Source organism: Oxyura jamaicensis, chromosome Z (genome assembly GCF_011077185.1).
Source record: "Oxyura jamaicensis isolate SHBP4307 breed ruddy duck chromosome Z, BPBGC_Ojam_1.0, whole genome shotgun sequence".
Taxonomy (NCBI): Eukaryota; Metazoa; Chordata; class Aves; order Anseriformes; family Anatidae; genus Oxyura; species Oxyura jamaicensis.
The window spans coordinates 65,624,375-65,650,576 of record NC_048926.1 but is presented as its reverse complement, the minus strand read 5'-3'; the positions used below and the strand labels follow the sequence as shown (position 1 = coordinate 65,650,576).

At 36.8% G+C, this 26,202-nt stretch overlaps 1 protein-coding gene across 1 annotated transcript in view; it reads left to right on the top strand.

The window, feature by feature from the left end:
• The window catches only part of HSD17B4 (hydroxysteroid 17-beta dehydrogenase 4), a 62,840-nt gene that overhangs the window by 11,633 nt on the left and 25,005 nt on the right, over window positions 1–26,202 (top strand). The window contains exons 8-17 of the mRNA XM_035309797.1: window positions 557–744; window positions 2,962–3,053; window positions 3,663–3,687; window positions 5,350–5,478; window positions 14,729–14,835; window positions 15,513–15,746; window positions 16,196–16,247; window positions 17,529–17,600; window positions 18,978–19,081; window positions 23,253–23,318. Of these exons, the coding sequence (XP_035165688.1) occupies window positions 557–744; window positions 2,962–3,053; window positions 3,663–3,687; window positions 5,350–5,478; window positions 14,729–14,835; window positions 15,513–15,746; window positions 16,196–16,247; window positions 17,529–17,600; window positions 18,978–19,081; window positions 23,253–23,318 (1,069 nt within the window). The remainder of the gene's footprint in view (window positions 1–556; window positions 745–2,961; window positions 3,054–3,662; window positions 3,688–5,349; window positions 5,479–14,728; window positions 14,836–15,512; window positions 15,747–16,195; window positions 16,248–17,528; window positions 17,601–18,977; window positions 19,082–23,252; window positions 23,319–26,202) is intronic.

Genomic DNA, 26,202 nt, shown 5'->3' with positions numbered 1-26,202 from the left:
AAGTCATTTGTTATTAATAATAATATTGCCATTTGAAGTGCAGTTAGAGCAGGAAAAGAAAATACATTCTTCTACGCCATAATTTTGTCACAAAGTGTGTATTGTTTCACAGTATAACTCAGAAAGGAACATGACATTGTGGTGATTTTACTTGGGTGGGCGGCCGAGCTCCACCACAACCGCTCTCTCACTCCCTCCTCTCAAAGAGGAGTGGGGAGAAAATGTGATGCAAAGGGCTCAAGGGTTGAGATAAGGACAAGGAGATCGTGCAGTAATTATCGTGACAGGCGAAACAGACTCAGCCTGGGAGACAGTAAGATTTATTGCCTACAGACATTCATAGTTTTCTTCTACTATGACAACTCCTAAAGGTTTGTCCAATGTTTTCCATCAGTCAGACACTGAAAAGGCATCTGATTGTTACCAAAAATAGTGCTTTCATTCTTATTTCCACACTTTGGTAGAATACAGAAAATATAATGCCACAGCTGGAAAGTATTGCTGTGAAGAATTAAATAACTTGAAGTCATATAACTTCTTTTTGTTTTCCCTTAAGGATAATTATGACTTCCTCAGCTGCTGGAATTTATGGAAACTTTGGTCAGGCCAACTACAGTGCTGCAAAACTTGGCCTTTTGGGTCTTTCAAACACAATTGCAATTGAAGGCCGGAAGTACAACATCCACTGCAACACCATTGCTCCTACTGCTGGATCCAGACTGACCCAGACTGTCATGCCACAAGGTGAATTATTTAAGGTGTATGTGTGCAGACATTTTTTCAGTGAATTGCAGAACAGCTAATTTTCTTACTGGAAAATGCAAATCCTTTGCACTTGAGAAACTGCTAATTCATTATTGTACTGTCTTTTGGTCTTTGGACTGTCAACTGACTAGTTGTTATAAGGAACCTTTATTTTTTGCTATAAGATACGAAGCAATTTTTGTAATTTGCAAAACCAATTTCATATAGTAAGGCTTTTTAATTACAGTCTCTTCCAATATCCTCCCTGAGGTAGTGAAAAGGCTTGTTTGTTTTGTTAGATGTAGGATGATGTACATGCATAGGGTGTCTGCACTTCCAGTATTGTCTGATTTACAAAGACCATTTTTACACAATATGTTACGTGTGTACTGCTTTGTTCCATGATCAGCAGCAGACAATAATGAACTGAGTTACCTAGTATGTTTTTCTGTATTGCACAGCTAACAATCTTTGAGTAATTGAACAAGTTTTAATAGAGCATTGCAATGAGAAGTCACTCTATGCGTATAGGGACTAGTATGTCATGAGATACAGCTGTGTGTGAAGTATAAATTTAGGATAAATAGCGTGACTAATTACTTTGGCAAATGACCAGAGAAACAAAAAGCAGTCAAAGCAAGAAAACTCTGTTAAAAGAAATTGCTTTCAGAAAGTCTTCTAGTCATCTTATTTCATCCCCCAGCCCTACTTCTTTTGCCTAGTGACAGGGAAAGTTCAAAGCTAGCAGAATTAGTACATTTTTCAGACTGACATAGAGCATAGTAAAGAGTAATATATTTTGTATGGTTATACATAGATTGAATACATGATTTTGTTTCACTTGTTAAGTCCTATGTAAAGCATCCTGCTTTAGGTCTAAATAATCCAAGTGATCAGAAAATCTGGCATCTCTACAGGTTGTTCACGACATGGATTTATTACGCTTACCTAAGCATCACATCTGTTAAGCTTACAGCCCAGAGCTCTTGAAGTTTAAAGAGATGTTCACTAGCTGGAATTCTGTGAATACTTTTTACGTGAAGTGATAAAACTGCCTTCTAATTTTCTTTCTCAGTCATTTTAAGAAGAGTGAGATCATTAGGTCCCCATAAGATGACTGCAGCTCTGATTGCTTATTCCATACCTGGCTCCCTCTCTCCCTACCCTGTTTTTCAAATACTCATGAGAGGTTTAGACTCCAGTGCTTCAAAAATATTTTCATATGTCTTGTAAAATTATCCTTGTAAGGATAATTTTAAGGATAAGTCAGTACTTCCCTGTCATCCATCCTTAAATGTCTGCAAGCAACTCTGCTATACTATTACAACAGTTGTGTATGTTCAACTTGGTCTATTTAGTTTTGTTCTTGCTAGAGTTGTACAAAAGTTTGCATCTTTTTCCTTTTTTAAAAAAACTTTTACTACCTAATTCTGTATTTAATAGTGGATTAATGGCATTAGTGATGGCACTTAGTGTTAACTTCTGAAACTAAATGGTGTGTGGCATGAAATGCAATACTTTAGAAAACCCTGCAGCTTTTGTTAGGCACTTAAAAACCACCGTAGTAAATAGAGTTTTGTTTCCTGTTACCTTTGTAGAACTTCTAAAAATAATCTTCTGTTACTTCAGCTTTGCTGTTAAAGAAGTATGGGTAATGCTGAACTTTTCCAGCTCTTATCTTTGAGAGTATATTTGAAAACACTAGCTGACCTTTAGCTCAGCTACAGTTATGTATCTACTACTGTTGAAAAAAAAATATTCTATAAGCTGAAAAAGGAATCTTACCAAATTCAATTATGCTTTTCAGAAAGCGGGTAGAAAACATGCTAGGAGCTGCCTAGACAACCAGTTTTGGTCTGTGACAATTTCCCTATCTTTAAGATTTTCTTCCATGCCAGATGACCATGTAAATCCAAAGAAATAGATAGAGACATAAATTTAGCGGGGCTTATAATTCCCAGTGTAACACTTAAAAAACTTGACATTTACAAACGCAATTTTTCTCAGATACTCAGCAGCTGTAATTCTTTTTCACATTCTCGTATTTATAACTTCATAACAGATAGAAAGGGAAATTGCTCGGATACATCTCCATCAGGCTTTTGTCTGTCTGGCTTGCCCATGTTTCACGTTGCCAGTAAGATGGAAATTTAGCAAGGTTTGATGAAATCATACCGTATTTCTAATTTGTGGTTTTCCCCCTCAAATTAATTCCAGATCTGATCGATGCTTTCAAACCAGAGTACGTTGCTCCATTAGTTCTTTGGCTTTGCCACGAGAGCTGTATGGAGAATGGCAGTCTGTTTGAGGTAATTTTTTCTTCTTTCTTTTTTTCTGCTCCTTCCTGCCACCCCCCTCTTTCCCTGTCCCAGCTGCAAACTGGTAATTTGCTTTAGCCTCTGCAGTCTTAACCTTTTTTTTCTGAAACTGAATTAACATGGGAAAAAACACATACTCGGAGCACAGATAGAAACATTCGCCTTGTCGTGCTGTTTATGGCAGGTATGTCAGATAATAGCAAAGTTATCAAATTCTGGTGTGTGCTCAGATATACTGATTGATTGTTACAATTCTTACTGTAACATCGTATGTTTGAAAACATACCAAAGCAACAACTTCAAAAGGAATTTTGTGTTTTTATAAATCATTCAAGCACAGAAATCAACTTGCAGGAAGGATGAATTAGTAATGGAACACATAGGTACTTTCATCATATTACTAGCTCATAAATTGGGTGGAAGATGTTATGTTCTTAAAATTTTGTTGCTCACATTCCATTATTGACATTCAATTAGTGGCAGTTTATAAAAGTTTATTATGTTGACTTTGTTCTGAAGTATACTTTTGTTTTTTTGCCTCATGAAAAGTTTGCATAGTAATATGCAAAGTAAGTAGATGATTTTTCTTCTTCTTGACAGGTGGGAGCCGGATGGATTGGAAAATGTAAGTACATCTTATTGCAAGATGGATTTTGGTTTTTGAATTGACAGCAAAAGTATGCAGACTTTGCAGTTAACCTCTGCTTAAGACATTTTAATTAAGGCACAGAAAATAGGCAAAGATCTACCATTCTCAGGGAACTGCTTATTTTAAGTACAAATTACAAATTTCACTATGCATGGAGGAAGCTGTTAAGAATGTGTTTTGTTATGCTTTGAGCTGATTAGTAGTAATTGGAAATGTGCCTGACTAGTCTTTAGTTCTTGGATCAAAAGCTATAGCTGAAGTTATGAAGAATGTTTTTTTTTTGGTCCTAAGTGTACATTTCTGCCTCTTCTTGATTCCTTCAATTTTTCATGGTATAAAAGTAGCACATACTGGCAAACAGGCTGCATCCTAGATGTTTTCCACCTGTGTTTATACTGTTGTAAGAATGCTAATGATTTGCATTAACAATTGGAAGTGATTTGTCTTCTAATAACTGGTAGCTATGCCAGGTAAATATCTTTATTGAGTTACTCCAGTAACTAGCTTAAGTATGCAAGTAGAGAAAACTCATAGATAGTTCTGAGTGCTTACCAGATGGAAAACTTAATTCAATGTGTGAAATGTCTTTCCTAAAGATACTTGTTGACCCTAATATAGACATTATTTTCCTAAACTGTTTAAGGGTTTTTCAATATACATGAGTATTGTGAGTTGGAAGGGCCATTTAATTCAAGAAGTGCTCTCCTTTTTTTCAAAATGTGTTTTGCCCACTTGAGGGAAATAAGAAAAACAAACCCAAAAGCAGCTTTTTCTATTTCTCACTAACTGTAGATGTTTTGATGGCAGTGGAATAGCTTTTTCTGTATTAAATAGATTGAAAAAAAATGGGGCAGCAAACCTCTTGCTGCCCTCCACAAGGAGCTGACTTCTGATGCAGCTGAAAGTCACTGGCTTCTCCTCATCCGTGGTCAAAAGTAAATACCATCCTTTATCATAGTAGTGGCTCCTGTTCCCATCCCTAAAATGAAAGCAGGTTGCTAATGAGGTTTATTCATTGTTTATTGATAACTAAAAGCAAAAACAACATGACAGTTTAAGGATTAATTGCAGCCTAGGGAACCTATATTCTCCCTGAGCTGATTTCATGTTAGCTTTAACAGTTTCTCTCAAATGACAGTATTGAAATATGACTGCAGGGACCATTTAGAGATGCTGACTACCGGTATAAACATTCTAACATAGTTAACAGATTGTTTTCACATTTTCCATGTAGTTTTCCAAGGGTTTCAGAAGATCCCTAACTAGCAGTAGCCAAAAGCATATCAGAAAAGAATGTCTGTAGGTGCACACTAGCTACAGCATTTCACTAGACAATAATCCGACAACTGACGTAGTATTTCCAAAAAAGCAACCTGTTGTTGGCTTTAATGAAACTTACAACCAGTGCTATTACTTTTCTAAAGCCAGTGAAAACCAGTGAGTCCTTTTGGTCCAGCTCTGTTACACTGGTGAGTTAGATTGCGGTGCATTTAACCTTTCCTATCTTCCACCGTCTTGAAAGTAGTGGCCTGGATGAAAAGTGCTCTAAAGAAATTAAGTGCTCTTTTTGTTTGTTTCTTGCCGTGACAGCCAGCTTAAGTTCTGTTCAGTGTCTCCCATTTCTGTTGTTTTAATTAGTGCGCTGGGAGCGATCCTTGGGTGCTATTGTCAGAGGAAAGGATCAGCCAATGACTCCTGAAGCAGTGAGAGATAAGTGGGAGAAAGTCTGTGACTTTGATAACGCCAGCAAACCTAGAAGTATCCAAGGTAAAACATGTAATCATGTAAAAAGTCGGGGCAAGAAAACTTTGAAGACAATATTTTCTTAACAGACAACTGCTAAAATGTTACTTCTAATAAATAGTCTACGGAACCATTTAGTTCTTTTGTAATTACGTTAATCATTTACTATTTCTGTACAGTTAGATCTTTTAAAGGCAACTTGTGTTTTTATCTGTAGAATTAAGACAGCCATCTTAAGAGTCAGTTTTCTAGCGAGGTGATGTTACTGTCACTTCGTGTACTGCAGCTAGATTACAGGCAGTATGTTGTTTGACTAGACACAAATACAGGTAGTAGCAGTGTAATAGAGAGGTTACACATTCTTTTCAGTCCTGGAACCTTGGTTTCTGTTAGCCTTTTCCATACCAAAAAGGTTCTTCTGGTTAAGAAGTCATTTGGTATAAACAGCAAAGTGCCTTGTTGGACAACATCAGCCCCTTTGCTAGTGACCAAGCTGACTATGTCTTTGAATGCTTTATTTTCATTGTTCCTTTCTGATAGTTTCTTTTTTTTTTTTTTTTTCCTCAAAATAAGAGCGATCTTTTCTGATAGCATACTTGCTTCCCTTTCATTGTCCAAGCTTTCTTTGTCTTTCTTGTCTGTCTTATCTGTCTCTAGTTAATAGTTGCCATAGTTTAGTTTGTGTGGTTTATTTTTTCTATGACTGCTTACTGAGACTTCTCAAGATGTTAGTTACCTTTACTGTTCATTAATATGTTATGTGTGCTTAGTATCCCTGATGTTTTTTTTTTATTATACATGTGGTTATTTAGGCCAATAATTGAGTATTTGTCAAATTAGGAAATGACATTGTATACATGTTTGGGGAGAAAGAGGTGTCTGTATGTATAACGCCAATTAAATTTCAGAGATTTTCAGGTTGCTAGTAAGCTCAGTAAATGTTTAAGATGTTGGTCTTAAAACCTGCTAGGGGATGCAGTTCTAGGCACCGTGTGCAGTTCTGGCACCGTGTGCAGTTCTGGGCACCACGGGACAAAAAGGACATTAAATTGTTGGAGAGTGTCCAGAGGAGGGCTACAAAGATGGTGAAGGGCCTGGAGGGGAAGACATATGAGGAGCAGCTGAGGTCACTGGGCCTGTTCAGCCTGGAGAAGAGGAGGCTGAGGGGGGACTTCATTGCGGTCTACAACTTCCTTGCAAGGGGAATTGGAGAGGCAGGTGACCTATTCTCCATAAACACCAGTGATAGGACCCGTGGGAATGGGGTTAAGCTGAGGCAGGGGAAGTTTAGACTGGGCATCAGAAGGAGGTTCCTCACTGAGAGGGTGGTTGCACACTGGGACAGGCTCCCCAGTGAAGTAGTCATTGCACCAAGCCTGTCTGAATTTAAGAAGAGATTGGACTGTGCACTTAGTCACATGGTCTGAACTTTTGGGTAGACCTGTGCAGTGCCAGGAGCTGGACTTGATAATCCTTATGGGTCCCTTCCAACTTGGGATATTCTATGATTCTATGATTATATTAAAACTTTAGGGATGTTTTCTAGCTGTCTGATACAAAACCAGAACAGCAGACTGTCAGTTACCTTGGAACTTGGTGGAGGAATATAACCAGCAATACATTAGTTTACTGTCAACTTACCGATTGTTTTCACTCATCTTCTTTTGCAGAAGTCCCATTTCCAAACGTATTTGAGTTTATAAATGTTCTTCCCTCTGTGGAATGGTATTTAAAAAAAGAAGTAATTCCAGCTTTATATCTTCTGATCTGTTCTCCAACCTGTCACATATAACATATAATTTTTATTAGTTGCAGGCAAAAACAAATGTAGAGAAATGGTTGTAGGTGGGAATTTCTTTTGCTTCAGCTTAAGCACTATGTATAATAGACAGCATCTTCCACTTGATGATATCTGGAATTAAAAAAAAAAAAAAAAAAACAAACAAAAGAAATGGACAAAATTTTAGATTCCCGAAGTAGTTATGCTTACAGTGCAAAATAAGAGGTTTGTGTTTTCTTACAGTGGTAAACATTGTTAATCTGAGTCTCCAATGCAGTGTTACATGCATTAGCTACTCTTTTGTTATGAAGTTAGACTAACTACAACATTATCATTTCACTGACATCAAGCCAGAGGTGCTGCTAGGATGAATGAAATATTTTGTTTTAATTCCATGTATATAAGAATTATCAAAACAGTTGAGCAAAATGCTGAAGACATTGTCTGAATAGATTTAATTTTTCAGTTCTATACTAAAAGTTTTTCATACTGTCAATATTTCAACTTTATTGCTTGAAGGCATTCAAGTGTTAAATAAGGGAAACTAATTAGAGTACTTGCCTGAAAAATGGAGTGCTACAATACCTAGTATCTGCAAGTTAAAACACTCCCAGAAGATTTCATTAATTTAAGTAACTTGCTGGGAAAAGCAATCATGTACTAACCATTATGTGTAATTATAAAGAAAAAATACTAATTAGATAAAGTATTTGCCTGTAATATACAACAAAAACTGAATAATCATAGATGTTAATCTTGATTTATAACGTGGACATGCTGGCAAGAGTGCTTTCAATCCCATTCATTGTAGTTTGCAGAAACTAAAAGCATTGTGTTTTGGTTTTGTTGTGAAAGATAATGTCTCCTACATCTGTAGCAACTATATGTAAATTACTTGGATTCATTTTTTTACCATAGAAATCTCTTTTTTGCAAGCAAAGGGTGAAGTCATTCTCTTACATTACATGCTGATCCTTTCATTTATCATGTGTCTAGAATAATTTCTAGCAAAACAATCATTTGGTTTATAACAGGAGCATGTTCCTAGTTGTGTATTTCAGCTGAGGGTGTTTTGCTGGTGGTATACAAATACTGAATGCTAAATGTCTACTGTCTACTAATGCTAAATGTCTAATGCTAAATGTCTAATGTCTACTGTCTCATCTTCCTGTTAAGAGTAGTGGTCTTTTAAGAAGCAAAACGATTGGATTCTTTTCCTTAAAACCATAAAACCAGCTTAAGTAAAAATAGGAACTTCCTTTTCCACCTTTTTTGAGTTTAAGCACTTCTTCAATTTCTAGGCTTAGTTTGTTCTCTCAGGATGTAAACTGAGTCAAGCTAAAAAAAATTCTTGCTTGTGTACCAGCATATGATTTTTACAGGGCTTGAGCTCTGTAAAACTAATAGGAAATAGCTAATTGTCACTACACTTAGCAGTTCATTGATTCAGTAGCTCTTTGCTTTTTAGTTTTCATGATAAGGGGCACAGTAAAATGAACTTCCTTGGTAGTTAGCACACATCTTTTTCTAGAGCAGCTGCTGATTGTGCAGTAGTCTTTTGCCTCCTCTTACCCCAAAAGTTGACATGATGTAACTGACTATGCCTGTCTTTGCACTTTTGCTTAGGTATTTCTCCTAATTTAGATGATTTTTTTTTCCTAATTATGTTTATACTGAAATCATAGCTTTAGCTTTTATTCTACTATTTCAGAACAAGCTAGAAGTCTTTCAAGAAAATAAGCAGAGCATAATCAGAGTTTTAGGATTAGGACACAGAATCAAGTTACAGTGACTTTCTACCTTCCTGTATGTCAGCCAAGCCACTGCAACCAACACTCTTAGGCAGCAACAATTGCAAAATAACGTGACTGGTTTAGCTTGTACTATAGAAGGATTTATCAGTCTCATTTGCAGCTGTCTCTAGCCAGCTGACAAATTTGTCAAGGTAATGTGACTCCGTGTTTTGAGATACTGAGAGGCCCTGGACATAAGCAGAAAGACAGAATTAGATGTGATGCAGAAGCTTCTGAATGTGTGGTCATGTACAGCCGGTCACAGTTGCATGTTACATTGTGCAGTGTTGTGCTGGTTCCTTGTATTACCTCTCACAGAGCTAGATCTCGTAGCCTTTGCTCCCACAAAGCACTACGTGCTCTTGTGTTCACATAGAATTATAGAATGATAGTATCATCTAGATTGGGAAAGACCTTCCAAATTACCAAATCCAACCATCATCCTGACCTACTGTGTCCCGTCGCTAAACCACGCTCCATTATAGCTGTGCCTCTTAAAAACCTGCAGGGATGAGAACTCTGCTTGGGCAGGAAGTTCCAGTGCTTGGGCAGGAAGTTCCAGTGCTTGGCCATTCTTTTCATGAAGAAAATACTCAAAATGTCCGAACTAAACTTCCCCGTATGCAACTTGGGACCATTTCATCACATCCTATCACTTGACACCTGAGAAACGAGACCAGCCTTCTTTTGGGTACTTGTAGAGAGTGATGAGGTCTCCCCTTAGTGTCGTACTCTCCAGACTGAACAGCTTCAGTTCCCACAACCACTCCTCATGTCTCATTTTCTTGACTCTTCACCGGCTTCATTGCCCTTCTCTGTATATGCTTGAGCAACTCAATATCCTTCTTGTAGTGAGGGGCCTAAATCTGAACACAGTATTTGAGGTGTGGTCTCACTAGTGCTGTGTACAAGGGGACTGTTGCTTTCCTAGTCCTGCTGGCTGTGCTATTTCTTGTGCAGGCCAGGATGCCCTTGGCTTTTCTGACGACATGGGCATGCTGCTGGCTTACGTTCAGCTGGCTGTCAACCATCACCCCCGGCTCATTTTCTGCTGGGCAACTTTCCCACTCTTTCCCGAGCCTATACCACTGCATGGGGTTATTATGACCCAAGTGCAGAACCTGGCACTTGTTGGATGCCATGTGATTGGACTCATCCCATCAATCCAGCTTACCCAGATTCCTCTGCAGAGCCTTCCTACCCTCAAGCAGATCAACACTCCTGCCCAACTTGCTGTTGCTTGTAAACTTACTGAGGGTGCCCTCAATCCTGTCATCCTGATCATTGATAAAAAAGTTAAACAAAACCGGCCCTAAGACTGGGATACATCACGGGTGACCAGTTGTCAGCTGGATTGAACTCCCTTCACTAGGGCTCTTTGGGCCTGACCATTCAGCTTGTTCTTCACCCAGAAAACTCTGCACCTGTCTAAGCCATGAGGAGCCAGATTCTCCAGGACAATACTGTGGGAAACAGTTTCAAACACTTCACAGGTAGACAACAGCTGCAGTCTTTCCCTCATCTGATAATTAAGTCATCTTGTCGTGGAAGATCAGGTTAGTCAAGCAGGACCAGCCTTCTATAAACCCATGCTGGCTGCATCTGATCACATGATTGTCCCACGTGTGCTGGATCATGATATTCAAGGTGATCTGTTCCATAACCTTCCCTAATACCAAGGTCAGAGGGCCAGGCCTGTTGTTCCCCAGATACTCCGTCCTGCCCTTCTTGTAGATATTGTAATATTAGCTAACCTCCAGTAAACTAGGGCCTCCCTGCATAGCCAGGACTGCTGTTAAATTACTGAAAACGGAAAATTTTGTGCGTTCTCTGCCACTTGTTTGAGGCAATTTATTGGTCTCTCATTGCCTCAATTTCAACCTCTATTGTAAAAATATGAGCCAGTTTCAGTTAAATCTAGTATCCTGCTTTTATGTATATATGCATTTTTGATTGTCTTAAAAGCTGCCTAGGTGCAGAAAACAGCTTGAATATTCTTGCTGGATGACTTTTTTGCAAGTTTCAAAGGTCATTCTCTGGTATAGAGCAAATTAATGTAAAATACATGGATGTGTGTGTATGCATATCTTTGGATGCGTATGTAAAGAAGTATTTTGGATACAAGAAGGAAACTGTTCCAGCTTCAACTTCTGCTTCCATCATACACATTTGAAAAGATTTTAAACACGGGTTCTTATTCCTCTGTAATTAAAGGTTATGGTTCATAGGCAATGCACCCTGATTAGAAAGTGAGAGGAATGCTTTTGGAAGAAGCTAGGCTTTGCCATGACAATTTTCAACCTTTGCTCTTCAGGTTAATCTTTCCCTGATGTCTGCTAATCATTTGCTCTGTAAGAGTAGATCATGCTGTGGTAGTGGACATTGAAGGTTTCAGGGTTCAGTAATGGAATAACAACTAATAAAATAATTTATGCCAAAACCAGTGATATTAATGGAAAGGTTTCCTGCTTTTTTCTGACAGAAGTATTCCTGTCAAACTATTTCTTGAATCATTAAAGGACCATATTAAGCTTGCCAAGTCATATATTAAAAAGTAGAAATTGTCATTATCTACTTGTGAAACCTCAATTTCAGACATCCTCACACATTTAGCTGAGTGAAACTTCATGATAATGTACCACTCTGCACTTCCTTCTTCCTTTACTTCAGTACACAAAATGAAGACTACTGAAAACATCCTTAACAGTATACAAACAACACTTATCTGCGTTTGTAATCTTTTCTGGCAAGCTGTTAGCTCATAACAATGTACTTGATCACAACCTTTGTACTTCTTAAGGCAGTAGTCTGATTTTCTTTTAAGGTGTAACTCTGCCTAACACAAAGGATCAATATCTGATCAACTGCTAGAATTTCACTGTAAATGTAACGCTATAGGTGCTTATTATTCCAGGCAGCAGAAGGCCAACGAAGACTGAAATGAATTAGTATGTTGAGTCACATCAACTGCATGCTACTCTAGCAGTCTCTGAAAGATGAAAGTAATATAGGTGGGCTTCTTGATGGGAAATGTTATGCAATATAGTAATTGAGGGGAAAAAAAATATCCCCCCTTTAAAAAAAAAAGGGCAAACAAAAAAGAAAACAAGCTTTTCTTTGATACCTGTGTTTTGTGATGTTCTGTTGGTTTGCTTAATTTTTTTGGGCAGTCCAGAGGGGCATCTTCTTAAAGGTAGTTTTTGATATTAAAGAATGAAAACGACCATTAAGGATAACATACACTTTCTACTGATACCTCTCTGAAACATAAAGCATAACATTTTCTCCTGATACCTCTCAAAAAACTTGGGCCTAGAGCCATAGGCATATATCATGCTGTTAATGTCTTTGTCTTTAGAAATAAATGCCGTTGTTCTTGAAAGAACATTGCATCTTAGAAGACATACACTTTGAAACTCAGTAAACATCTAACTAAAGGATTCTGGTACGACACAGTGCAAGTACTGTTGCTGGTTACAAATAAAGCAGTAAGGCAGAGTTTAAATAAAATTAAAAAATGGTTTTGCTGGGGTTGTTGATGTTAAAGGTTAACCCCAACATATCACCTTAATGTTTACCCAGACACTAGCTACTTGACCAACTGAGAATTCCATCAGTTGAGAATTCACTCACTGTTGTACATTTTATAAGAAATACTCTTTGAAAAGGAGATTTTAGTATTCTACACTGTGTTTAAATTACCATTTGCTCTAGTAATGTTAGTCTTAATGTATGTCATTGAAGGGGAAATACATGTTGGTAGTCTTGTTTTGAGATTTCACCATTAATTCACCATTAAGAGTGGTATGTATGTTCATGCATGGAAAGGGGTTGTTGACCTGAAAAGTTGGTGAAATGTTTGGTTTTACTTGGGAATCACAGCTATATTTTCCCCTGAAGTTTTTAAAACAATGTGAAAGCCTTTCTTCTGTCTATGCAAGAAAGGTAGAAACAGTCTGTTGCTTCACCCAGCAACTCATTATTGCTTTTCCTTCATTTCATGAATGATAAAAGAGAATCCTTGTTAAAGGGTTCTCATAAATTACAGCTCTTATTTTCCACACTTTCACATTACATAAACTTAGAGCCTCATGCTGTGTTACGACAGTGCTTGTACCCAAAGCTGTAGCTTATCTTTAGCAGTGATGGAGACAACTGTGTAGATGGGTCTTTTTCTCCACGAGATTTGAGCTACAAATAAACCAGTATTACGGTTCTGGCAGTGAATCTGGGAAGCAAGACGTAGTTTACAAAATCAAGATTCTTTAAGACGATATTCAGCCAGCAGGGTATTTGGGGGAGTGCCTCACAGTAGAGTGACTTGGTGCCAACCTGAGAGACAGTGCAAGTCTATATGAGTACAGGAGTTTTGAAATTCAGGAGGGTAGCTCCAAGGTAAACGTAGTTGAATAATGATTTTGTTTTCATCTGATTTATACATTTCTCCTATGTGTGTTTCTTACCACTTCTTGTCCAACTCTCTATTTCTTTCAAATACAAGAAAGTTAAATACTGATTTTAGCATACTGAGCTTTGAGGAGCAAGCTACTCTTGATGGTCAGCCTTTAACAGAAATGAGTTCTGTATCTCGTCCATGCGTCATCTTTTTTGGAATCTTGGGATTACAGAAGGTCCAAGCCTCAGTTTCTCAGTTTGAGTATGTGGGTTTTTCTGTATAATGTGATTTAGGAAAGAGAGTAGCCACCAGGAGATGTGACTTGTTACTTGTATAGCAAATAATTTTAAAAGTAAGAGAAGCAGTACTAATTTTCAGATACTCACTGCTGAGACAGTTGAAAAAACAATGCTCGGTATCTTCTCCTTAATACCGTTGTTCAGGGAGTTACAACAAAAGTACTTATTCCTCTTGCCTTGAATAGTGGTGGTGTTTCAGGCACTGGAATTAAGTAGATGTCTTAGTTGATTACTTGGAGATGATGGAGGAAGTTGTCCTGGTCTTAGCTGGGACAGAGTTAATTTTCATCATAGAGGCTTTTATGTTGCTGTGCTTCTGATTTTTAAGAAATCAGTGGTGATAACACACAAATATTTCAGTTTTTGTTGAGCAGTGGGAGCAAAAAAAAAACACCTTTTCTGCTTCTCTGGTTGCCCTGCCAATGAGGAGGCTGGGGTTGCACCAGGAGCTGGGAGGGGGCACAGCCAGGACAACTGGCCCAGGCTGGCCAAAGGGGTGTTCTATGTTCTATGAGGTTGTGCTCAGCAATAAAAGCTAGGGGTAGAGGAGGAGAGAAGGGTGTTCAGAGGGATGGCATTTTCCTCCCAAGTAAACAATGCTGAATGGTTGCTAGCCAATGGGAAGCAGTGAATTAATCAGTTCTTTTGCCTTGCTTGCGCATGGAGTTTTTGCTTTAGCTAGTGAACTGTCTTTATCTCAGCTCCTGAGTTCTTTTATCTTTTTGATTCTCCTGTTCTACTGGTGGGGGAGTGAACGAGCAGCTGGCTGTGTGATATTTAGCTGCGTGCCAGTTAAACCACAACACAGTTACAGAGACCACTTAGCAACTGTTATGTAGATGTCTGTAAGGAAGCAACATTATGCTCCATTGGCACAGGTTTACTTACTGTGTTTAAAAATAAATTGAAAAGCTATATCCCATTGCTGGCATGTTTGTCTTCTGTCTAATTGGAGTGTCTTATTTACAGTTATTTTCAAGTAACATTTTTCAATTGCCCTTTCTAGAGTCCATAAGTGTATTGAATGATGCTCTAAGTCAGATAGAGTCTCAAGGGAGCATATCTATGAATCCTACAAGCTCTGGATCAGTGGTCTCTTCATCTGTTGATACAGTGAGTACCTCTGTCTACCAGATACACTCAAAGCTAGCTGAAAACTTTGAGCATAGACGCTTGTTCTGATGGTGATTAACTTCTACTCTGGCTTGCTGTCTGCAAAAAGAAGGTAGTAACCTGTGAAAAAAAGAAGCTAAATAAAAAGAACTTATCCAGACTCCAGTCTTCATTTTTTGTATTGTTGATGGAAAAACTTGAGGCTAAATAGACCAAATAATGTAGAATTCTTGTAAATTCTGTAAGCCTTTTTAGCTAGGTATTGTTCAGAAGAGGAAGCAAAGGACACATACAATGTGTTTTTGCTCTGTCTCCTTTTTAAAATATACCTAATTTTCCCTCTTTTCAATTTTATTACAGTATTAGCTATTTCATTCATGGTTTGTTCTAGAAAAACTCTTACAAGTTACTGGGAGCAGAGAAGTATTAAGTTATACCATTTACTCTTGAAATAAATTGGTATACAGCAAGATATAATGCATTACTGTATTTGTTGCAGTACAAGCAACCTTAATCTAATGTGTTACGGTATTTATTTCTCATGCTTCATGTTTACATGCAGCTATACTTTAAAAAAGTTCAATATGAATTTTATTTGATATGAGAATTACAGAAAGAATGCAAGTGCAGTGTTAAATACGATGAAGTTTTGTTTTACACTAATCTCTAATTTTCAGACCAACATTGTTGGCCGGGAATTGACTACAAAGGTGTATACGTATACTCACTTAGAGCCTATTCTATATGCTCTTGGTGTGGGAATGTCAACTAAGGATCCAGATCACCTGAAATTTCTCTTTGAAGGAAGTGAAGAGTTCTGCTGCTTACCTAGCTTTGGAGTAATTCCTGCTCAGACTTCAATGTTTGATGGTATTCCTTCTCTTCCAGGACTAAATATTGATCTTGCAAAGGTATGGAAGAGCTAAGTATCTAATCTTGTTTGCCTTCTATGTAACTATAAAATTGCTTTAATTAGTATGTTTATAATATTAATAGGTGCCCTCAATTTTAGAAAAGGGAAATTTGGTGTTTATATTCTTGCATTCTAATAAATTATTTATTTCACTTATACAGACGATATCTTCATAAGACGATATGAATTACAAGTTTTGCGTTAAATTGTAGTTTGTGCCTACTGTGTTTTTATTATACTCCCAGAAGCTTAAATCTTGCTTTGAAAGTACTTACTTTGAAAATACTTTGTTCAAGGTAAAGTTGGGGGGGCGATAGGGGGAAAATGCACACATCTTGTTCCTTTGTTTATTTTGAACATTTCTGCATATTTCCTTGCCATTGCGATTGTGTGCAGTGGGGGGCAACTGAATACATTGTTGATATAGTGTTGCCTGTCTCTACATAGATGCTGCATGGTGAGCAATATCTGGAACTGTATAAACCATTACCAACCTCAGGTCAGTCCTTTTTTATTGCTGATTTGCTTGTCACTATGAAAACATTTCTTGTATCCACATCATAAGTGCAAATATGGAAGGTCTTATTTTTTTTTTTTGCATATTGTTTTTACAAGGAGTGAGGGAGAAGAGAGGCAACCTGTTGCAGTATTGAAGGAATTCTGAAATGCTGTGTTATTGGGGTTCAGTGGTGCTGTTCTATAGTACATTTAGTAAACTTGTGCCTAATCTGCAATAATAAAAGCAAGTATCTATGATTTTTTTGATTCTTTTATTTTTTTTCTGTAGTTGGCCTGAAAAGAAATGAACCAATTATTAAGAAAATACATAATGTATAGGTATATTACACATAAAATTTGATATCAATTAGCAGAAATCTTAATTCTTTCTGTGAGGTTGTATCTTAGTACTTTTGGGATGTTACCAGAAAATGCTTTGACAGTGGTTCATCCTTGTGCCTCTAAGAGAAATAGATTTAAACTGCATCTGTAAGGGAGTAATGGACATCTTTATGAGAAGGCTAAAAGTCATTTACACTTCTTCCCGTCAAAATTAAGGTATTAATTACTGTTTTAAAAAGCACCCTTTGCAGATCACTGTATTTTCCACGATTACAGCACTTGAGAGAGGTTTCCTCATTAGTTGTTTTTGGAAATAATTTTTTTCAGTGTATAGAAGGAAAGAAATCTTAAAAGCAGTGGATTAATAGTGTATTTCATAGAAACAAAATAAGGTGTGTGAAAGTTTTATTAATTTCAAAGAAGGCTGATACTTGTTAATGGATTATCAGGACTTGTAAACCTGTTTAGTTTTCCATTCCATAGGCTGATCATGTAAGTATGTATGGTAACATCTCTCTAGAGCAATAGTTTCTTTAAAGGCAAACTTCATAAGTGTACAGACCCAGGCCCTGAGTTGAGCTGCTGTTCTGTAAAACAGTAGTTGTCTCAGTCCTTTTGAAATCCGTGGGCAACCCATATGTGGTAGAAGCTGTTTTGGGCATAGTGATGTATTTATGTTTGAAGCGTGATTTGTGTTTATCTCTAATTGTACATAAACAATTGCAAAATTTAAGTAAAAAAAAAAAGAAACAACACACAAATAACCAAACAACCAAGATTGGATAATATTTCCACTTTTTTATGTCGGTGATTGTGATTATTATGACTGTCATTATAACAATTATTACTAATAAAACAGTGTATCAAGAGTGATCAGTGAACATTCTTGAAGTGAAACTTCATGATTCCAAAATACGTACATGTTCTTATTGTCTTACAGGACAACTAACTTCAGTTTCAACTATTGCTGATATACTTGACAAAGGTTCGGGAGCAGTCTTGCTAATAGATGGTGAGAAAGTTTATAATTTTCTTAGGGGATGCAATGAAATTTGAGAGGCTTATTATTTAATAGCTGTAACTGTATCTGCCAGCCTTTCTTTGGTAAAAACTTTAACTTTTTAAGTTCCATTGAGAGCTGAGAAATGAGCTGATTATCGATAGCTGTGTAACTGTATAATGTCACTGTTCTTTGGAAAAAGATTTCAGAGAAGATTTGATTTCTCCCTGTGTAAGTGGAATAGTGCACTGTGCAAACCGAACAAACTTCTTATTAATAATAGTTAGCCTGGTCTGAAGGCAGCAGTTTTAGCTAGGGGGCATCTGTCCACCAAAACCCTATTTCCTTTCTCTTGTATTCAAGTTAAGGGATCAGTACATCTCTGGAAGTTGGTAAGTTGTCGTTTTGTGAATTTTGGTATCTTTAGGTGTGGTATGCCAAGGACCTTGAGAAATTAGATTAGTAGATTAATGGGCAACATCTATTCTTCTATTAGAGATTCTAGGAAGAATTAGAAGAATAGATTAATAGTCAGTGAATCTCTAATCCCTCTTGTGCTTTTATACTTCCTGTTTATAGATAACATTTAAAAAAAGGTATTAATATTATTAATATAATAAAATATTAATATAATGTTAAAAAAGGCATTTAATGTTCTTTTGTTCCTTTTCATTGTGTTTTGCTCTGTGTTGTGCAAACATTAATTTTATCTGTCTTTCTGTGACACACAAGTTATTTTTGTGAACAGAATATTAGTGACTTTTAAATTATTTTCAGAACTGGAAATGGACATTAACAATACTATAAATTTCAGTCTAAGATGTGAAGGAGTGGAGTAGGCATGAACTGGAAATAGGAAGCTGAATCTCAACGATTTGGTGTAAGGAGTTTAACTTCTGGAACAAATAACCTTAAAATAAACTTGCTCTGGATCTTTTTTCATACAAGAATGTGTTACATTTTGAGAGATGGTAGTGTGCTTTACACATGAAGGATTCATAATAGCTTCTAACAAATCATATTTTATGGCTCAATTATATCCTATTTAAATAAATTTCTGATGCCATATCAAACAATGAAATAAATACTAATTGCAGCACTGTGCTTTTAACACCTTAAATGTCATCAGTATTTTGATAGCTGATTTTTTAAATTTTAATGCTTTCATATAGATAAAATTCATGATAATATTATTCAAAATATGTGATCATTTTTTCACTAGCCAAGAAATGACTTGCAGCAGTATAATGGGAAATTGTAATTATTGTCCCTTAACTTGTTAAAATGATCTTTGGCATATTTGAAGCTAAACTGTTCTCTTGTACCACCACATGCTAGCTATGTGAAAAAGAAGACAACACATGACCATTTTCTTTTCTTGTCTTTCAGTGAATACCTATTGTGGAAAGGATCTAGTGTGCTTTAACCAATTCTCCTTGTTTTTCGTTGGAGCTGGAGGGTTTGGTGGAAAACGAACATCAGAAAAGGCCAAGGTAAATTCAAACATTCATACTGGGGAAAAAAATTGTTGATGCTGCAAGAAGGTTATATGCTATATCAACTAGGAAGGATGCACTACCATTTCAGCACTACAGAATTGAATAGTTCTGTTGGAAGAGACTTTCAAAGATCATTCAGGCAGAATCATGAAGATCAACAAAGATCATGAAGACCAACAGGCATGGGACATCAGCCACCTCTCTGGAAAGCCTGTTCCAGTGTCTGACTGCACTCACAGTAAAGTGAAGGCAGTACAAACTTGAATCTAAATAGCTCCTTTCATTGAAGAACCTGTGAGAAAAGGCAGTGGTCAGGACCTGAAAAAAGCATATGTGACAATACGAGAGCAAAGTGAGTTGCTGAGCCTGCTACTGATCAAATATTCCTACATTTAAATATTTGAAATTACACGTAAGAAGTACCCTAATAGACTGTGGAATAGGTGATCCTAATTTAGATTTGAATCTAAATTAAGTTGGATTGTTCTAGCAGTGACTCAACCAAAAAGCAAAAAAGAGGTTTTGATAACAGGTATTTTTGTATTCTGTACCACTCTAAATTTGTCGAAAGCTGTATGCTTCGCTGTAATCATCCAGTTCTTTCTAAAATACCTTAATAGTAAGACTTGCATGAAGACTGTTGAGTCACAGGCAAGAGTGCCATTTAGTGTCATTTAAGAGTGTCTAAACCTGCAGTCATCTGTGAACTTGGCATTAGAAAATAGTCTTCCAGTGAAACTGAAATTCACGTGAAACGCGTGATGTGGACACAAAGCTCCTCTAGAGGATTATTAGTATTCGGTCTTTTACAAGAGGACCTTTTGAAGTTGACAGTCTGGCTGTCTGCAGCCTGAGGTAGCTAAATTTAACACAATTAATTCCACAGAAATAGTAAAAGAATGTAGTAACATGTCTGGGCAGTGCTAAAATCCTTAAACTCCTTCTGCTGTAGGTCAGATGGAAGATCAGTTCAACTGACGAGTCATATTGACTTTTGGTTTTAGGAAGACCAAATGTAAGCTCTGCAAACAACAGAAAATGCATGCTTTTATTCTATGTATTTAATCACTCTCAACGACACTCTCCAAAGACAGACTGATGAGGAAAACTATATATTTTTTTAAAAGCTAGTCTGAAGAAGGTTTTGTTTTTTCAATTTACTTTTGCCCTGAAAAATTCTTAGAGGCCTGTGAGAGTAGAACAAGAACAGAGAACTGGCTTTTATTTGTAAATCTTGGTGTTTTCAGGTAGGTTCCAGGAGCTTTTCCTCTTTGCATAGCTTTAAGAGCAGAATTTTTGTCAATTTTGAGCATAAGCAGCAAGGACAGAGTGACAGGAGGTCGAGATTTTAGAGGCTTAGTCCAGAGGCTGAGCTGTTGGATTGTTCCAGAGTTTTTGTGATTTTAAACTTGCCTCAGCTTTGCTGTCATGATCAGACTTTCATTTCTGCTTCAGTGCTTGTAGTCCCAGTTGGGAATGCGCAATCTGTGCTTCATTATTTTATCATTACTAGTATTCTGCTCCTCTACCTCAGAGGTGCTTGTTACTTCTTGTGTGTGTCTGAGGGAACTATTTACATTTTAATGCTCTCTATATACATATACACAAATTTGTCAGTAGGTATCAATTCATTTTGAAGTTTCATTAAGTAATTTTTTCATATGGTAAACTTGTGCTAGTAGGTATGATCATATGTTAATACTGCAAGAATTTGCACTACTGAAAAGCTCATTCTAATAAAAAGCTGAGGAGCAAGTACTCAAAGTGGTGTTAGGTTTGAACATGCTGTTTCTGGAAAAGACCTCTAGGTGTAGCTCTTCATAAATCTGTGTGAAGGAGGCTTGGAGAGCATAAAGAAGAAAACAGAGAAGTAATTACTATTTCTCACTTATGCTGGAGTGGAACTCCTGCATTCTGAAGGAGAGTTAGCAAGTGAGGATGAACAATGCCACATGAACACACAGTACTCATGTCCAAATGCATTATGTAGCTAGTCAGGTACCTGACACATATCTGTTCTTTCCTTGGATACTGTGTTTAAACATAGTGTCAGCTATGACAGAATGTTGTTCTGAACTAGGGCCTTAAGGCACTACAATAAACAACAGTCAGTTCAACACAGCCAGGTCAATATTTTCATATTGACCTGTCATGTAAGGTCAATATTTTCAATAATCTGTACCTGGTTACATCTGTAACACAGGAAAGGGATGTTCTTTGGGATTTTTGGATGAAAATCTATAATCTATATAACTACATAAACCAAAGGTTAACCTTACAAGGTAATGTTGTAATCTCTATGACCTAATCTTTATAACCTCTATCAATTATGCTGATTTTTTTTTTTAATTTTATAAATCAAATCTTGAAATGAGTAATGCTCCAAAGAGAAATGGGAGAAGCCTCTCTGTGGTGTAGCAAGTTAGCAGAATATTCTTCCAGGTGGTGTGCAGTATTCTTTGATGGAACCCTTTATGCTTCTGTAATCAGTTTTTATAATAGCGCATGTAAAAATAGTGGTCCAAAAGAAATGTTGTTAATTTATACTGGTGGTATCAATGAGCCCACTGTAGTGCCTTGGTACTTTTTATTTAAGCTTTGCACTTAAGGCAAATGCAACGTCTTCACACTATTCAGTGAAGTATGAGAATGCTACTTAAAAATGATTTTACATTTCAAAATATAAAGAATGCCTGTTTCAGGTAGCAGTCCCTCTTTTGATAGAAGAAAATAAATACCATCTAGTTAAGACAACATAGGAATAGCACATTCAAGGGCCTTTCTGCATGCAAGAGGACAGTTTCACGTGACAAATTTCCCTGGTTTGTCTTCACAAAGATTCTTGGGAACAAAAAACAAAACCCAAAACATTTTATGTATCTCTGTGCCAAAAAGAAATCTGAAACTGATCAGACATGTGGTGTCATATATGTTTTTGTCACTTTGCATGTGTACTGCACCTGCCAGCCAAGGAGAAGAAATTTTTAAATTGAGGTCTGTGTTGAACAACACCTTGTGCAAGTCATGTTTCTCTTCTTCAGTTAGTGTTCTTGCCCTAATGGCAGTGGCTTCCTTAATTACTCATTTGTTGGCTAGTTTCAAACAAGTTATAGCTCAATAATTCAGGTTCCATTTCTTTAAACCAATTGGAGATAAATTGGGAAGCCATTAATGTTCTGAAAGCATGTTATGTGGTGTTCTTGTTACCAAGCTGAGTAATCAGTAGATCCATTGTGGGTCTTTGAAGTGACAAATGCAGGAGTGATGTTTTCAAGTCTTCCAACCAATAGGTGTCTTTGCTCTGCTGTTAATAAATGGGAAAGAGACTCTGCTGTTATTAAATGTGAAACTACTCAGTACTCAGTTTCTGATGATTTTTCTTTTCTTTGGGAAAGAGCTTAAACAAGTTAAGATTAAGTAGAATTCCTGCAGGTGAAAGTCAAGTTGATTGCTTTCGTTTTATAGTTTTTCCTTTTTTTTTTTTTTTGAAAACACTACAGAAAGAGAGGAAAAAAGATTTCAGCTACTTTAATAGATATGAATTCATTATGGCATTCTTTGTATTTATCATCACCTAAGATATTCTCTGTCAGTCAGCTAGTAAAGTTTATGTAATCAAAACTGAACAATGAAGCTGAAGATTGCAAAAGAGTAACATTCTTACAATGTGGTTGAGCTTCATATGCAATATGTAATTGCAATGAGGAAAAAAGCGCAAAGTTTTTTTTTTTTTTAAAAAAGAGCTGTAAGCTCTTCTGCCAAAAGTGCTGTAGTCCGTGAGTGAGGTAATAAATTATTTTGTAGTCCATTGGGCTTTTCAGAATATTCTATTAAAAGCTTCACGTTCATACCTGTGTTCCAAAACACTAATGTTCTGTGAGATCACTGGTTTTGGGGGACTTGAGCAAAAAAGCTAGGATAGCTTGGAAGAAATGTAATCAAATTGATCAGCTAGGTGTAACTTAGGTCTGATGCCACAGGTTCTCTGTCTCTGCGAAGGTGATTTTGAAAGCTATTTTTTTCCTGTTTATCCTTGAAGAAGGGATGGGAGGAACCCTAACAACTTGGTAAATACTGTTTTTCTTTGTACATTACAGTGATTCTGGCATGGGTATGGATAAAAGATTTTTGCAGTGAAATATTGATACTACTGCTTTTGCTTCAGGTAACAGTGAATCCACCCAAGAGACCCCCTGATGCTGTACTTTCTGATGTCACAACAGCTGATCAGGTAAAGTTGTACATGCCTAAGGTGTGAAAATGTTTGTTTTACTTGGAGAAAAAATACTGCATGATATTCACTAATGCTTTAAATTTTCTATTATACCTCAGATATACTTTAATTATAACTTGAAGCTAAAATTTATGCTATGTTACAGTGGTATATTCAATATACTAAAACATTATTTTAATAAAGCAGTGAGAATTTTATGTTTATATATGTTATATATATATTCAATATGTAATATAAATATTTTATATTTTGTTATTATAAAATTCTATACAAAGAGGAAATGAACATGCTGAGAAATTGTGTTCAGTTGTAGTTTAAAAATAATTAAAAGTCTATGAAACTTGCAAAGAATGGTGCATGCAAACAGTGGCTTAAAAAACAAGTGTTTCTGAAAATTCTAAATTTCTCATTAAGCACTAGCCAGGGTAACCTGAAATACTGACAGATATCTCTCCAGGTATGTTTCCCTCTATTCATAGTCCCACTGGGTCACAGGCATCTACTTTCCAAAGGCAAAAACCTAAGTAAATAGAATTGTCTTTTTCTGAAGGTGGAGAAGTGCAGGAGTCAGACAAGAAGGGAAAGCTATCAGCATGGAGACACTGAGTAGTAGTTTCAAAAGCAGCATGGTTCTGGCAGGAGGATATGCCTTTTGGAGATGCAATTAAATTATCGTGCATCAGCTGACCTGTAGTAACTGATACCTGCTTGGCTCCGATTATATACACAGTAATTCAAATTAAATCTCACCCATCTGATTCATGTACTTGAAATCCAAGTTAGCCCTACCTACTTAAACAAGAAAGAGACAAGCTCAGCATTTCTGTATCTGTCGATAATTTACTTGCTGCATCCTAAAATTTACAGTGTCAGTCTTTGAGAAGCAGATGTCCAGTTTTTCTGAGTAGGCTTCATCAAATGTGTGAAAGTACATCAAGGAACAGGGGAAAATGAGTACTCTTCTCCTGAGAGGTGGAGAAGTGCAGTGGAAGGTGCTCTCTTGCAGCTGGCACACTATTAGATGAGATGCAGCAACCTTAATAGCCTAGCAGTTAGAGCATTTATTTTGAATCTTGGAAGCCTAGTTCAGATTCTTTTGTGTGAGTGTATCGGAATTGATTCCCAGGCCCATCAACTTTCAGATATTTGTGATGCCCTTATTCATAGGTTAGATTCTGAGTCTCAGTCTCTTATGTCTAGTTACTGTGTTTAAAATGCTGAGTTTAAGAGATTAAAAAAAGGTAGTAGTGATCCTGTAATGCAGAAGTTTGGAAACTTTGCTACTGCAAAGTAGGTTTTTGGAAATAAAGAGAGTAGCGCAGCGTAGTCATCACACTATTCTTATTTTATGATCTGCTCAGATAGGTAAATATACAATGAGAATTCCTCTCCAATTAGATTTTTCAGGAGTCGCAGGCAATAGAGTTTCAGAATTGTAAGGCCACCTACCTGCCAAATTACTCAGTAGCATTTGTGTGTAAGTGATGATGCCACTTCATAGGATGGAGAATGTGCAGAACTTGGGGACTTAGTGGGCAGAAATACAGAATTTCAAAGTTTATTAAAACTTTACATTTGTGTCTCTGTGGCATGAAGCACCACCGTATAAAATCATTTCTGTTAATGGAAGCTGTCATGCAAATTGCATTGATGTTTCTGGATTTTTTTTCTTCTTCGTGTTCAAATGCCAAGGGTGGCAGAAATGACTTGCCACTCAGCCATCAGATTAGTTTAGAGTATGAGGAGACAGATTGAGTGACTCAGTTTGTAGCTAGCATTTGAGCTAACTTGAACTGTTTTAGTTTCCACTGATTGTTGTGACATTGTACATGTAGTTTATGTTGCCTTAGTTCACTTCAGAAAAAAAAATCCCCTTAACTTCTCATAGCATCATTATGTAGTAAACTTCCTGATAACCAGACCACCATGCATCTTTAATTTTTTTTTTTTTACAATAATGAGTCCTATTTTCCTCTGAAGTCAGTGATGCCGGTTATTGTAGAAGTTACATTCTAAATTAACTACTTGCTACTACCAGTGTGTTGCCATTTCCCTAGGTTCACTGTAAAGAGCAAATTGCAGCTGTGTGTGTACTCTGGAAACCAGAAGACTGTTCAGTACTCTGGGTTAAATTAGCGTGCAAGAGGAAAAGTGTTTGTTTCTAGACAGAGGGAATCACTCGTTAGCAAAGAAGATACTGGGAGCAGAGGTGTAGTAGCCATTTTTTGCCCTTCACTGTGTGTTCAGCAGAATGGAGGCTACAGCTGCCTAGAGGTCCTTGAAAAACGATTGTTTCTTATGTCAGCATCCAGTGACAGAACAAGCTAATCCTTCTGGTTAGTGGTATCAAAGACTAACCTGGTAGTATAATAAAATAGTATCTGGTAGTATACTACCATATATTAGCCAGGTAGTATAATCAGTCTTTATACCATTCAAATCTGTGCCTGTTTCTGAGAAGCTATTTGAACATCCAAACAGTACTTAGGAATGAATGACTTGAAGTACCATACAGTGAGCTGCTTGAAGATGAGGAAGTTAAGGAAAATCTATCGGAAGTATCTGAGCTTCTAAAAGGGATTAGCGCTTAAAATTTGCATCCTGCTGAAGTACATAAAATATTTCCTCTGGGACGTTCTTGAGATTTTCTGTGAAGTACCAAGTGATGTTTTTTTCCAGACTGCTCTGAAGAGATGTGCATGTGCTGTGGCATTTTTCTAGTTCTCTGTAACCAGAGCCATGCTTTACTGGATATACTCTCATAAATCTTTTGAATAAAATAGACCTTTTGACAGAAGATCAAGAAGTCTAGAGTGTGTTCGACTGTTAGCCATTTAGCAAGAAATGAATCATGCAATTTCAACCTGGTAGGGAATGTTTA